Raw genomic sequence first — 14,213 nt, 5'->3', positions numbered from 1 at the left:
GGCGTAACAGTAGGGGTGGGAGGGGTAGAACTTTCAATTGCCCACTAGTTCTCTAATGATACCTTCTTGGCTGGGAGTGGGAATGCTTTGTTACTGCTTCCCATGTGACCTCCACCAACACCACAAAAAGAGTGGCTTAGTTACCACTGAGAGGTAGTGAAAGTCCTGACTGTTTACTTGAACTTTGATCCCAACCCAGCAGGAAGGGCCAGGGGTACTATTACTGCCAGATGGCGGTATAAGCCCAGGCTCCCCACATGGTTTCCACCAACATCTTGAGGGAGGGAGTCTTGTTATTGCCAGAAGGCTCCCTACTTAGCTTTTTCTGACCCTACCTGGTGGTGGTGAGGTTAGGGTTCTTCATTATAGCCTGGCAAGTGTGGAAGTCTAGGCTCTCCTCTTGACCTTTGCTGGCATGAGTGGAGACTGGCATCCACAATTTTTTCTGTGGTATAACTGGAATAGATTATTCTCTAAAATCTTTGTCATACTAGGTTGTCCTTTTCCTGGTTCTTTGACGAGAGCAGGCTTTTCTTTTGGGGTGTGTGTGTGTCTGTGCTCATTGGTGCTTTCAAATTGCTGATTTCTTTTTTTTTTTTTTTTTTTTGAGACGGAGTCTCGCTCTGTCGCCCAGGCTGGAGTGCAGTGGCGCGATCTCGGCTCACTGCAAGCTCCGCCTCCCGGGTTTACGCCATTCTCCTGCCTCAGCCTCCCGAGTAAAAGTTGCTGATTTCTTAATTTGCAAGTACAAGATATATGAAGCAAAAGAAAACTGAGAATTCAGCATCATGTTGTGCCTTGGGTCCTGAGATCCCTGAATAGTGTGTCCTCTCTCCACCTTTCAGAGTCGTCTTCTGTTTGTTTTATATATAATGTTCAAGGATTTTAGTTGCTCTTAACTAGAGGAATAGGGAAAAACATACCTATTTCATCTTCACAGAAGCCAGTCTCCATACATACTTACTTCATATTGTTTTAAATAGTTTCAATATCTTTTTTTTTTTTTCCTGAGATGGAGGCTCGCTCTGTTGCCCAGGCTAGAGTGCTGTGGCACGGACTCGGCTCACTGCAAGCTCCACCTCCTGGGTTCACACCATTCTCCTGCCTCAGTCTCCCTAGTAGCTGGGACTACAGGCGGCCACCATGACACCCGCTAATTTTTTTTTTTTTTTTTTTGTATTTTTTTAGTAGAGATGGGGGTTCACCATGTTAGCCAGGATGGTCCCGATCCCCTGACCTCATGATCCGCCCGCCTCGGCCTCCCAAAGTGCTGGGATTACAGGCGTGTGCCACCGTGCCCAGCCAATCATTTCAGTATCTTAAAACCTTGGGGATCTAAATGTGTTTTTTCATAACAAATCAGTTTTTTTCTGCTCTCATTAATGATGTATCATTTTCCTTATTATCTTTTACATTTTTAAGGGTAGTCCTGAGAACCTAAATTTAAGCTTTCTCCAGAGAGGATTTGCTTCTGTTTCTGCCAGGAGCTGCTGGGGCTACCAACTGGGGACCATTTTAGTTCTCTTTAAGGGTCCTGGCTTCATACAGAGTCTTCAGGTTCCGTTTTCCTGTCCTGCAGCAAGGGCGTTCCAGGGTTAGTAGTTCAAATCCAGAGCTATTATTGGCATTTGTGCCCAAGAACATCAGGATCATTTGTTTACCAGTACTTTGTCCTTCCAGCTCACAGTTCATCTTTCTTCTTTTTGTGGAGGAGGAATTGGTACACCCTGAAGATTTTCCTTATTTCCTTGCAAGTCCAGACGTGGTTTTCAAAAACTATTTGTTATAGTTTATACAGGATCTGTCAGTGTTGTGTTTAGAGGGCCAAAATCACTGGTAGAAAGGGAAACCTCCTACATATAACATTTGCATTTTAAATATTACCTTGAAAACAATTTAAAAAACCAGTATTTCTCATGATTATTAGGCTTTTCTTTCTTCATCTTTTTTTTTAGACAGGGTCTTGCTCTGTTGCCCAGGCTGGAATCCAGTGGCACAATCATAGCTCGCTGTAGCCTCGAACTCCTAGGCTCAAGTGATCCTCCCAACTTAGCCTCCTGAGTAGCTGGGACTACAAGTATGTGCCACCATACCTAATTTTTTAACTATTTTGTAGAGACAAGTTTTTGCTGTGTTGCCTAGGCTGGTCTTGAGCTTCTATCCTCAAGTGATCCTCCCACGTCTGCTTCCCAGAGTGCTGGATTGTAGGTGTAAGCCACCGTGCCCAGCCCCAGATTTTTCTTAAAAGGCAGACATGAAGGTTTTTATTGTTAGCATTTTGAATTCTTTAGCCAAAGTTGTCATTTTATGTGAGAGATTATTAGAATAATATTCAATTCTTAGTATCTACAGCAAAACTGAGCCTTGTTCACTATACTACTATAAGCCTTGTAAGTGGGTTCTTGCTCACTGACAAACTTGGTTTTCTTGGGAGGAATTAAGAACGAGGAGAAAACTAGAATATGGGAGAGGATATATGGGAAATAGTGAACTGTGATAGCTATGAAATATGGTCTAACCTGTAGTCTATGACAGCCTCACTACAGAATTGCAGCTGTAACCTGAAAATTCCTTTTACATTTTTCATAAGAGAACACATTTTTATTTTATACTCCTGCAACTAGTTCAGCCTCATTCCAGCTCAGAAGGCACAGCTCACTGCATTCCACAGAGACATAGAGAATTTTTGATAACTAATATGCATGACTCTTCTTTTCTTCATTTATTCAGTACATAAATTTAAGGTCACTATTTCTTGAAAAGCCAAGAATCCAAGTGCCTCTGCCGCCCCACATTTTTTTCATCATAGTACTGACTCTCCTACTTTAAAATCCTGTTCCAAAGATGGCCCTGGACACATTTAATTCTTCAATAAAATAAGAATTGCTAATACTTACCATATGCCACTTTCTATTCTAAGATTTCATATATATATATATATGTGTGTGTGTGTGTGTGTGTGTGTGTGTATACTCATTTAATCCTCAAAATAATCCTAAGATGTAGACGTTTTGGTTATCCTCACTTTATATGTGAAGAAACTGAGACACAGAGAATAAATGGTGGCACAGACAATTGATCCTTGGCTATTTGGCTCCAGAGTCTGTACAATACTACTCTACTACAGATGCTGCATGGCCAAGACCAGACCCAGCATGTGTGATGATTTAACAACATAATGAAATGAAGTACTTTAGTAGAGACAACAGGTTAAACCACAAATACGTTTATTCCTCTAAAAACAGTATACCATCTTTCCAATTCTCAAAATGTTATTATCAATTCTCTGCAGATTACTCTCATTAAGCTGATTTTTAAAAATCTCAGACAGAGCAGAGCAATTCACCAGCACCATCATCAAGCGAGCTACAAATCTATCTTTTACCAGAGCAAGGAGACACTTAAGATCAATTCAAGAGAATAGCTTTCAGTGTTTACAGAAGGGGTACTCACATTCACTTGTCACACATTTCAGGCCCTCATACGCCCCTTTTAAAATGTCTAACTCCTATCCCAGTTTCTTTTTATAGTCTGAAAACAAGGAATCACCCAAGTAAGATACTCCTTCAGAGCACTGCTGCAAATGGATCAAACATGGAGATCCCCCAGATCCCTGTTCTCAAGTGTTAAAAATATTTTATATTAGCACGTAGAATACCCTTAGATATATTCTGTTATGTTCTAAAGAGTTTGTGTTTCCCCCTTTTTGATGATGTCCTCTATTTCTTCTGAGACCTTTCCTGTATAGTCATTTGGTTCTATTGCTTTTAACTTCTCTTGATACTCCAGCGGCAAACCATTTTCTTTTGCACCCATGCAAATAATCTGGAAATGGTTAAAACAAACAAACAAACAAACAAACAAAAAAACCCTTTAGTTAGGAATATAATATAATGTACCATACCACAGCTTTATTTGCCTTCTCAAGGTATGAAATATTAGCTTTCAGATAACTCTAGAATAAACAGGTATATAACAAATAGAATACAACCATTCCTCTCACACTGAGCATGAATGCATATGGAGTTTTCAAAGCCAAATGAAGCATCCTCATGGAATATCAACTTTCTCAATATGTGATTTTAAATATTTTAATATTAAGACAAAAATATCTATATAGAATTTGTATGGTCTTTTAAGAAAAAAAAAATACCATTCTTCAAAAAAAATTTAAAGTTTACAGAGAGCAGTTTTGGTTACAATGCCAGAGTTTACCCTTGCTCTGAATTAGACATGGGGGAATAAATGGCAACTGTGTTCAGTGATACTTTCAAGATCTATACCAGGTTAATTTCTCTAGGTTCCATATTAGAAAATTCCAGACGAGGCCTAGACACCAGATTACCTATTACAGGTGCCATGACCTGATTGGGCCTGCCAACAGACAGCTAAGCTTGGGTTCTGAACAGGAATGTTGGGGTCTCTATCCCACATTCTTGTCTTGTGCTTGCAAGGGTGATTTCCCTGATTCTGAAAGGCAGTGTGATGTTTCTTTCTCCACCTAGGGATGAAAAACATTTCAGCAGTAGAGAGTATGTTTTTTCCTCTATGAAAATGAATCTTGGTATTCATAAAATACTGTATTATGGGGAGAAAAACATTACAAAAGCATATATATACACACACACATACACACACACATATATATACACACACATATAGAGAGAGAGAGAGAGAGCACGAGAGAGATACTAAATCTGTTAAAATACACTTATAAATATTCTCTTCTACTTCAATACATGCCTACATCATAAAAATGAAGCAAAAATTTATTGCCAGGCAAAAGAAAGAGACAGAGAGAGAGAGAGAAAGAAAGGAAGAAAACACATGTATAGAATTCTGACTCACATACATTTCTAAAATTCTTTTAATAAATAGTTTTAAAACATAATTCAATCATTACACATAATAATATTTTGAATCTGTACATTAGGTAAATAACTATCATTTTATATTTAAAGACATTTTATTAAAATAAATATGCAGAATTTAAAACATACAAAGCCTTTTATTTCTTTTTTAAAAATTTTTTTGAGAGCGTCTCACTATCACCTGATCTCAGCTCACTGCAACCTCCACCTCCGTGGTTCAAGCTATTCTTATGCCTCAGCCTCCCAAGTAGCTGGGATTACAGGTGCCCGCCACCACGGCCTGCTAGTTTTTGTATTTTTAGTAGAGACGAGATTTCACCATGTTGGCTAGGCTGGTCTCAAACTCCTGACCTCAGGTGATCTGCCCACCCCAGCCTCCCAAAGTGTGGCATTACAGGTGTGAGCCACCACGTCAGGCCTAAAGTCTTTTAAAAACAATATATTCTTTAGTTTCTCTCAGTGAAATTTAAAAAGTAATCACCACCAGTCTGTAAATAGCTTACCTTTTTATACTGTGGGGATGGCGGAGCACTTTCGTAATTTGTCATCAGATAACTTCGACAGGTTATTTCTCTTCCTCCTTGAGTTGCAACTTTAACTTCTATTACAACATACATTCCACTTTTAACCCCTTCTTGCCTGAAACCAGAACAGCCAAATTTTAACCATATTTGACCTAGCCAATATAGCTCACTGGGTAAGGTCTTTTTATAATAGTCAAGACGGGGTATGGGATTAAACATTTAACTACATATGAACATACTTGCTCCCTATGTATTTGGGATAAAAAATATATAAATTTACCACATTAAAAGTAAGCCTAGCATTTAGGCTGGGTGCGGTGGCTCACACCTGTAATCCCAGCACTTTGGGAGCCAGAGGCAGGTGGATCACTTGAGGTCAGGAGTTCAAGACCAGCCTGGCCAACATGGTGAAATGCCATCTCCACTAAAATATGAAAATTAGCCAGGCATGGTGGTGGGCACCTGTAATCCCATCTACTCAATAGGCTGAGGCTGGAGAATCACTTGAACCCCGGAGGTGGAGGTTGCAGTGAGCCGAGATTACACCAGGGCAATCCAGGCTGGGAGACAGCAAGACTCTATCTCAAAAAGAAAAAAAAAAAAAGACCAGATGCAGTGGCTCACACCTGTAATCCCAGCACTTTGGGAGGCCAAGGCGGGTGATCACCTGAGGTCAGGAGTTCGAGGCCAGTCTGACCAATATGGAGAAACCCCGTCTCTACTAAAAAAACACACACACACACACAAAATTAGCCCGGCATGGTGGCACATGCCTGTAATCCCAGCTACTCGGGAGGCTGAGGTGGGAGAATCGCTTGAACCTGGGAGGCGGAGGTTGGGGTGAGCACGAGATCGTGCCATTGCACTCTAGCCTGGGCAGCAACAGCGAAACTCCATCTCAAAAAAAAAAAAAAAAAAAAGTAAGCTTAGCTTAGCATTTCAATTAGAAGGCCTGAGACATAATATTACTTGTTATAGTCCTAACATAACTCTCCATATTTATCTTGTCTTAAAAGAGGCTTCAATGTATTTTTTTTTTTTTCATCTTTATACCCCTGAAACATTGTTCTTTGGGCTACAAAAAATGGATGGTGTTCTGACAGCAAGAGAGTATCTACCTAGAAAAAAGGTATAGAGGATGGCTCATTCTCCTTCACAAGTGAGGTAAAGTATCCAGCATGTCAGATAACCCTCTCTTCTCAAGGCCTCTTCTGCAACTTTTCTTTGTATGAAATGCTCTGCCACACAACTCTGAGAGCTGTAGTTATAAAAAGTATCAAAGCATTTCTAACATGTTGTCAAATGCTTTTACAAAGTATTACTTATTTATTGATTCACCTGCCATCTTAAATAATTGTTCTTTAGAAACTGATTTCAAGTGACTTTCAAAATCAACAAAAATATGTAACAATTACAGAAATCTTCATGCCTTTTCCCAGTATGAAACTACAAAGACAAATTATAAAAGATAATAGAATGAAAAATAAGGGCTTCCATCTTTTACATGAGAGATTACAAACATCCCCCTAAATCTTTATCAGAAAGTGTAGCCCTTCTAGACTTTTTAGCAAACTCACATTATCATGCCTTTTATGTTGACTCTAAAAGTATAGTGAATATGTCTGTAGTATGTGGTTTTGAAAAACTAACACACAGATACACATCCTCACATATAATCTGCTTTCTGAATTAGTTATTGTTTAACTTATAATTAGAAGCCACCTACTCATCCAGAGAATTTAAATTGCTTTTGTTCATTTTCCATACTACTCCCCACACTTCATCGCCAGGACTTTGAAAAATGGTGGCTATCCCTCCATGCCAAGTTTGACTTGTTTTGCCTTGGGAATTGCCAAAGTCAAGCTTAAAATCCTACAAAGGAAATCAAAGTGATATGATCAATATCCACTTGAACCCAAATTTCCCTCCTCAAAATAAAAAGGATTTACCTTGAACTCCATACAATTAAAACATTCAATAAACAGAGTTCCTTCTATGCCTAAGAAGCTGTGGAAAATATAAAGTTAAACAGACAAGGACCCAGATCCCAAGGACTATGTTTTTTTTTTATATTTTCTTTAAAATGAAACATATACTGAATATGTACAGACATCTTAACAAAACAAAAGTTTAAAGAAAAAAAAAATCCCATAACCCCAATGCCTTAACACAACTGTTTTCATTTTTGCAAATTACTTCCCAGTCTTCTTACATACACATAAATTTTTACTTAGAGACAAGCTGGGTGATGGCTACATGTGAGTTATAATATTCTCTCTTCTTTTATGTCTGTAGAGTATCCTACCAACATATATCACCAAATTTGCCCTGAGAGACCTGGCATTTGAGGATGAATGATTTGTGTATTTATGAACACTAATACTCATGAATTATACTAATTTATCTACAATAATCATAAGAGCAGCTAACACTAACTGCGAATGGGAAGGACATTTAAGCAGGGGATGAGCATGCCCGAAGGCATGGATAAAAGAGTGTGTTTCGGGGCCAGGTGCAGTCGCTTACGTCTGTAATCCCAACATTTTGGGAGGCCGTGGTGGGTGGATCCTTTTATACTCAGTGCTATTGGCATGATACGGACCATTCCCTTTTATTTTGCTAACAACTTTCTTATACCCATTTTACGGCAATAAACACTGTGGGTTAGAAAGATTAAGCAACCTGCCTAAGGTCTTGGAACTAGTAAGTAATGAAACTAGGTTTCTAGCTTACAGAGCTTCTTTCCTCACAGAGCTGGGCAATCAGGGGACAGAGTCCTGGGGAAGATTAAAAATCCTTATGTGAAAAAACAAAATAAAAAATAAACAAAAACAAAACAAATACAAAACAGAATCCTTATATGGCTTATTTGGCCTAGGAAGATTTCTTTCCATCTTTCCAGAGCTTAGTTTCCTTATAGACAAATTTAAAAGGTTAAACTAAGTGATAATTCTAGGATCCTTTTCAGGTTTATATTTTACCCCTGTCACTTGTATTTTCTCGAAAAACGTGTCAGACATCTCAGGCATAGGGTTGGCTGGAGCGACCAGTACCTTTATTCAGCATAAGAGATCTTCTTCTAGGACAATGTGTCTCTGGCAGGACACCAGGAGATCTGATAAAAGTTACAATTCACACTAACTGGTTGTGTATTGCTAAATCCAATAAACAATTTTCATTCCTCATCTTGTTCCACTTCTCAGTAGAATGTAGGTAACCATCTTCTCCTGATCTGCCTCTTTCCTGATTTTCAGGCTGCTCCTTGATCTCAATCCCCTTTGCCAACTCCTCCTCCATTACCTGATTTTTAAATGTTGGAGTTGCTCAAGGCTTAGTCTAGGCCACGGGTGTCCAACCCTTTGAATGCAAGAATTTTTTTGCTTACCTGTGGTGGCGGACATCATGAAAATTAGGCATGGCCTTTTGTGTTTGTTTGTTTGTTTGTTTAAGCTCATCAGCTCAGCTATCGTTAGTTTTAGTGTATTTTACATGTGGCCCAAGACAATTTTTCTTCCTCCAATGTGGCCCAGAGAAGCAAAAGGTTGGACACCCATGATCTAGGCCATTTTCTCTATTCATTTGGCAATTTGCCCAAGACATTCTCATCCCCTACAATGGCTTCAAATATTCTGATCATCTTTAAATCCAGACTAGATCTCTCTTCTGAGCTTCAGAAGAAGTGCTTAGAACAGGGCCTAGCACACAGTAAGCACTTGATAAATGTTCGCTAATATTATTCTGTTCACTTGACTGTTTCAAATTCAAGCATTTCAAATTCAAAATGTTCAAACTGAACTTACAATTTTCTCCTCCCCAACTGGATTTTCCTCTTCTCTGTGCAAACATCACCTGCATCTATCTGCTGCCAAAAACCTGAGTCATCTTTGATATTCTCTTCACACTCAATCACTATGCTTTAACAATGTTATCTCCAAATTAGTTCTCAAATCCATCGACCCTGCCCTGCCACCACCCTAGTTCAAGATGCCATTCATTATCTTTGGCATAAATTGCTATAAAAACTTCCTGAACTCTCCATATCCAGTCTTCCCTCCTTCAAATCTATTTTCCATGTGACCAGAATGTGCTTTGGGAGATAGAAATCTCATCTTTCATGTGCTTTAGTTCTGCAGTGTGTCTTATTTGGTTTCTGAGGTCTTGGAAGATGTGGCGCTTCCACATCTCTCCAGTCTTCATGCCACATTCCCCTTACTAAATTCCAGCCACACTGACTGAAAGATCCAGCTTCCTTTCTTCAGCCCCTTTGCAGAAGATGCTGTCCCCTGTTTTGTGTGCTTCCCACCTCTGCAATCATTCAGGTCTCAGCTTAAAAGTCACATTTTCAGGCAGGGCTTTCCTGAGCATCCTGGTTAGGTCAGGTACCCTGGTCATACACCCCATTTCACTTTGCATGCCTCCTTTTAAAGATGGACCATATACCTGTAACTGAATAATCCCTTGTTTGATATCTCTTCCCCCTGCCCTGACTATAAGCATTTGGACTCCCTTCCTACAGTTGGGAAATTCCCTACTTTACGAGTTTGGGAATAGGGAGTACCATTTTTGAGGCTTCAAAGGCTAGAAGTTGGTTCTCTCAGTTTTGCTTAAAGTCATAGCATGGGTATGTGGCCAAAACTTAGCCAATCAAGACATTCTGGGGTTTTCAATTAGAAGCTAGTGCCCAAGACAGCAGGGACTCCAGAGTGGCTGACACATTCGGGTTTCAGGAACTGCAGGGATGTACAGAGGCAGGCAGCGTCCAGGGCAGGTGGTGGTGGTGGTAGACAATACAGCATCCATGCTTACTAAATTCAGCAGTGGTGCAGAAGAGGCTCCCTGGGCTGGTTCTGTTGTGTGATGCCCACTGTATTACAGTTGCTGTGCCTCCCTTTATGCCTGTCCGTTTTGTCAGCTTTGTACTCCTGCCTTCCTGGTCATTCTGTTTGCTCTCCAATAGCCTTTCAACACATTCTTTTTTTTTTTTTCTTTTCTGCTTAAATCAGCCAGTTTCTGTTGCTTGCAACTAAGAACTCTGACGAGGTTAGCAGAGATCATGTTTGTCTGGTTCGACGCTATCAAAAAGTTTTGTACATACTCTATTGCACCTCTCTCCTACAGGCTGAGAGTTCCTCAAAACAGTCACTTTACTCAATCATGTTTATACCCCTAGTGTTAAGTGCTGGAAGAATATGTGCTAAGTGAATGAATGGACTGGGCTGAAGAGCAATGATTTACCAACACTGGTAATAGTTCATCCAGGCCCTTGACCTAACTGAGCACAGCATTATTACGAATAAGACATGGTCCCAGCTTTCAGGACCTCTCAGAGGAGGAGCGAAAGGCAGGTAAATGGATTTTCACAATGCGAGGTGAGAAGTGCTGTAACAAAGGTATGGACAGAGCAGAAGGCAACCAATTCCCAGACCCGGGTCAAAGAAGGCTCCTCAGAAGTACCCACTGAATGCACTCTGTTAAGTTAGTGGACGAGAGGCCAAATCGGTGCAGACCGAGCAGCCAGTGCGAAGGCCAGGAGGGGGAAAGCTCCGGGCAGCCTGAGAGGGCACCGTGGCCGGGGCAGCGCCGGGCAGTGGGCCCAGCGGAGGAGGTGGACCAGCCCAGGAGGCGGAAGCCTCGTCCTACTACCCTCATCAGGAAGAACTGCATGCCTGACCCGATCGGCCACGTGTGCCCCCGAGGAAGCGCCTTCTGGGCATCCCGGCCCCGGAATGGGTAGCGCGGGCGGGGGCACTCACCTGCAGGCGGGCCACACAGAAGAACGCCGCCGAGGGGTTTCGGAGGTGGATCCTCTCGGTCAGCAGGTTGCTGCCGTAGGCAAAGTACAGAAAACTCTCCTCATCCAGACCCGGGACGTCCTTGCAGCCCGAGTTCGCCATGTCCCACTACACGTCTGCACGGGAGCCTGGAGCAGAGCTGTAAGGAGCGGCCAGAGAGCGCAGCACTGCGGCCCACTACTCCGGCGCAGTGACAGCCGCGCCGCAGCCTCAGGGTTAGGGGACTGGCGGGAAGCGTGGGCCGGTCAGAAGCGAACGCTCTCCTGATTGGCTGCCGGTCCCCACCTACCTGAGTCGCCCCCTTTGATTGGCCATCCGCACGGCCTTCTCTCCGCCTTCCGCTGAGACTCAGAAATACTCTGTCCCGAAGCGACCCGGCGCTGGCTTCTCATTAGACACGATTCAGTGATGTCCCGCCCCTCCTTGCTCAAGGCTTCCTCTGATTCTCTGATTGAGGGGTGGGCAAGCACTCCTCACAGGCCGGGTCGGATGGGCACCCGCTGAAGGTCTCGGCGCGTGACTGGTTTCTCTGCTCAAGGCTGCGCGCGTGTGATTCTTTGGTACTTTCTGCGCCTTAGGGAGTTCTGGTCAGATCTGAGGCGAAACAGCGGCCCTGGCCACTCCATCAACGGCTCCCTCACCCGGCAGCTCGCCCTGTCCTGCCTTCCTGGCCTAGGGGAGTCAGGCAGACGGTCCGTTAACCCTTTCTGCTAGTTCCCTCATGCCGAGCCCTGGTCGTCAACCTGACCCCTTTCCACAAACCCGTCGCCTGCTGGAGCCCTGGGACTCCCTTCCCTGATGGAAGTAACATGCCTGGGCTTAAATTCCGATGCTGCCAGTTACTAGCCAAGTAATCTTGGGCACCTCTGGTCTCCGTTTCCTCTTTTTAAAAATTGGGATCATAATATAAGTTAGGGTCACAGTAGAAACCCCTATGTTGTGTTTGGTTCCCCCTCCTCCCCACACACATCCTGAGTGTATTTTTTTTTAAAAACCTATATTGTTAATTTTTGAATGAAAATATGAATATGAAGGGTGTAGGAGCATTGTCTATCCTTGACATCCAGCTATTAATCTCTAAATGCCACCCCCCACTAAAAGGTACCAAGCGCTCCTTTGAGAAATGACTGATGCCAGGTCAGAAGCTGGGAGTGAATGAGGACAATTTGTGTCAGCAAGGACATGGGAGCCAGCCTGAAGTCGCCAACTGGCCAAAATTAGAACAATTTGAGAATCAAAAATAACAATGACTGCAAATTGAAAAATGATTGGAAACTTTAAACATAAAAAAGTCACTGCCCCCAAAGAGTAATCCAAATTTTAAAAAATTAACTTCATTTGCCACACTATTGGTGATGACTATTACACTAACTCTTTACTCTGCAAAATGATAATTTAAGAAAACCAACAGGTATTCACCTTTCTAGTAGCAGCTGTATTTCGGTTAGCCCGAAATACAGCTGATAGATGAGCACTAGTTAATGAGGGAACAGTTCTCTTTACAAAAGTATGCCAACTAAGTAATCATAAATGAATAATGGAATTTCATAATTGATTCATGCCAGGATCGTCAATGATATCATTTGATGAAAAGGTGATAAGGAACAGGATATTTAGTTGATGCCAAATTGTTCCCCCAGGGATTACTGCTGGTTACAATTTTTTTTTTTTTTGAGACAGAGTCTCACTCTGTCACACAGGCTGAAGTGCAGTGGCTTGATCTCGGCTCACTGCAAGCTCCGCCTCCCGCATTCATGCCATTCTCCTGCCTCAGCCTCCCGAGTAGTTGGGACTATAGGAACCCTTGTATTTTTAGTAGAGACAGGGTTTCACCATGTTGGCCAGGATGGTCTCGATCTGCTGACCTCGTGATCTGCCTGCCTCCGCCTCCCAAAGTGTTGGGATTACAGGCGTGAACCACCGCGTCCAGCCTACTGCTGGTTACATTTTTGCAACACAGGAAAATCTTGCCCCTCCTACCTTAACCCAGATCAATCTTATCACCATAAAAGTGACCCAGCCTGACATTAAATGTCTCCCAATTTGATGCAGTATGAAGCTCCAGCATCATCTTTGAAGTATTGTTTCCAAAAAATTTTAACCTCAACATCATTAAGCCTTGAAATCTATCTTCCTGTCTCAGGAACTGCGAGGATAGAAGAATAAAATGACATCAAGAGGAAACAACCAGAAAACCTAGAATAAATGGTGGAACACCCTACTGAACGCATGGCCCAGTCTCTTCAATAAGTCAGTGTCATTAAAAAAANAGCCTACTGCTGGTTACATTTTTGCAACACAGGAAAATCTTGCCCCTCCTACCTTAACCCAGATCAATCTTATCACCATAAAAGTGACCCAGCCTGACATTAAATGTCTCCCAATTTGATGCAGTATGAAGCTCCAGCATCATCTTTGAAGTATTGTTTCCAAAAAATTTTAACCTCAACATCATTAAGCCTTGAAATCTATCTTCCTGTCTCAGGAACTGCGAGGATAGAAGAATAAAATGACATCAAGAGGAAACAACCAGAAAACCTAGAATAAATGGTGGAACACCCTACTGAACGCATGGCCCAGTCTCTTCAATAAGTCAGTGTCATTAAAAAAAAAAAAAAAAAAAAAAGCTGGACTGAGGGATGGCTGCTCTAGACTAAAAGAAATTTTAAAAACATGGCCAGGCGTGATGGTTCATGCCTGTAATCCCAGCACTTTGGGAGGCAGAGGCGGGCAGATCACAATGTCAAGAAATGGAGACCTTCCTGGCCAACAAGGTGAAACCCTGTGTCTACTAAAAATACAAAAATTAGCTGGGCCTGGTGGTGCATGCCTGCAGTGCCAGCTACTCGGGAGGCTGAGGCAGAAGAATCGCTTGAACCTGGGAGGCGGAAGTTGCAGTGAGCCAAGATCGCGCCATTGCACTCCAGCCTGGCAACAGAACGAGACTCCATCTCAAAAAAAAAAAAAAAAAAAAAAAAAAAAAAAAAAAACCAAATGCATGGCTTGTCCTCTGTTGATTCTGGTTT

General features: G+C 42.0%; 1 protein-coding gene across 3 annotated transcripts; it reads right to left on the bottom strand.

The window, feature by feature from the left end:
- Positions 1-3,210: 3,210 nt before the first annotated feature.
- Positions 3,211-11,827, bottom strand: GGCT (gamma-glutamylcyclotransferase). 3 transcript variants are annotated; one of them, XM_017878177.1, is made up of 4 exons: positions 11,149-11,827; positions 7,122-7,267; positions 4,346-4,501; positions 3,211-3,825 (listed from the first exon to the last, which is right to left on the bottom strand). In XM_017878177.1, exons 1-4 carry the CDS (start codon positions 11,287-11,289, stop codon positions 3,768-3,770), a joined length of 501 nt encoding a protein of 166 aa, XP_017733666.1. In that variant the 5' UTR covers positions 11,290-11,827; the 3' UTR covers positions 3,211-3,767. The 3 variants fall into 3 exon arrangements, 2 of the variants coding, with proteins under 2 accessions (XP_017733666.1, XP_017733579.1); XM_017878090.1 differs by lacking the exon at positions 4,346-4,501 and adding an exon at positions 5,375-5,510 and having other exon boundaries at positions 11,149-11,436; XR_001886745.1 differs by lacking the exons at positions 4,346-4,501; positions 7,122-7,267 and adding an exon at positions 5,375-5,510 and having other exon boundaries at positions 11,149-11,434.
- Positions 11,828-14,213: the final 2,386 nt, after the last annotated feature.

The sequence above is a fragment of the Rhinopithecus bieti genome, unplaced genomic scaffold (genome assembly GCF_001698545.2).
Source record: "Rhinopithecus bieti isolate Rb0 unplaced genomic scaffold, ASM169854v2 scaffold_429, whole genome shotgun sequence".
Taxonomy (NCBI): domain Eukaryota; kingdom Metazoa; phylum Chordata; class Mammalia; order Primates; family Cercopithecidae; genus Rhinopithecus; species Rhinopithecus bieti.
The sequence above is the reverse complement of the archived record's forward strand: the minus strand, read 5'-3'. Positions and strand labels throughout refer to the sequence as shown.

What these genes read in the sequence shown, in the direction of transcription:
- GGCT (XM_017878090.1), bottom strand. Translation starts at nt 11,289, where the DNA reads ATGGCGAACTCGGGCTGCAAGGACGTCCCGGGTCTGGATGAGGAGAGT. An exon ending in AATTTAAATTCTCTGGATGA is followed by an intron (nt 5,511 to 7,121) that starts GTAGGTGGCTTC and finishes TTCTGGTTTCAG; the next exon opens with GCAAGAAGGGGTTAAAAGTG. An exon ending in CATCCCCACAGTATAAAAAG is followed by an intron (nt 3,826 to 5,374) that starts GTAAGCTATTTA and finishes AACCATTTCCAG; the next exon opens with ATTATTTGCATGGGTGCAAA.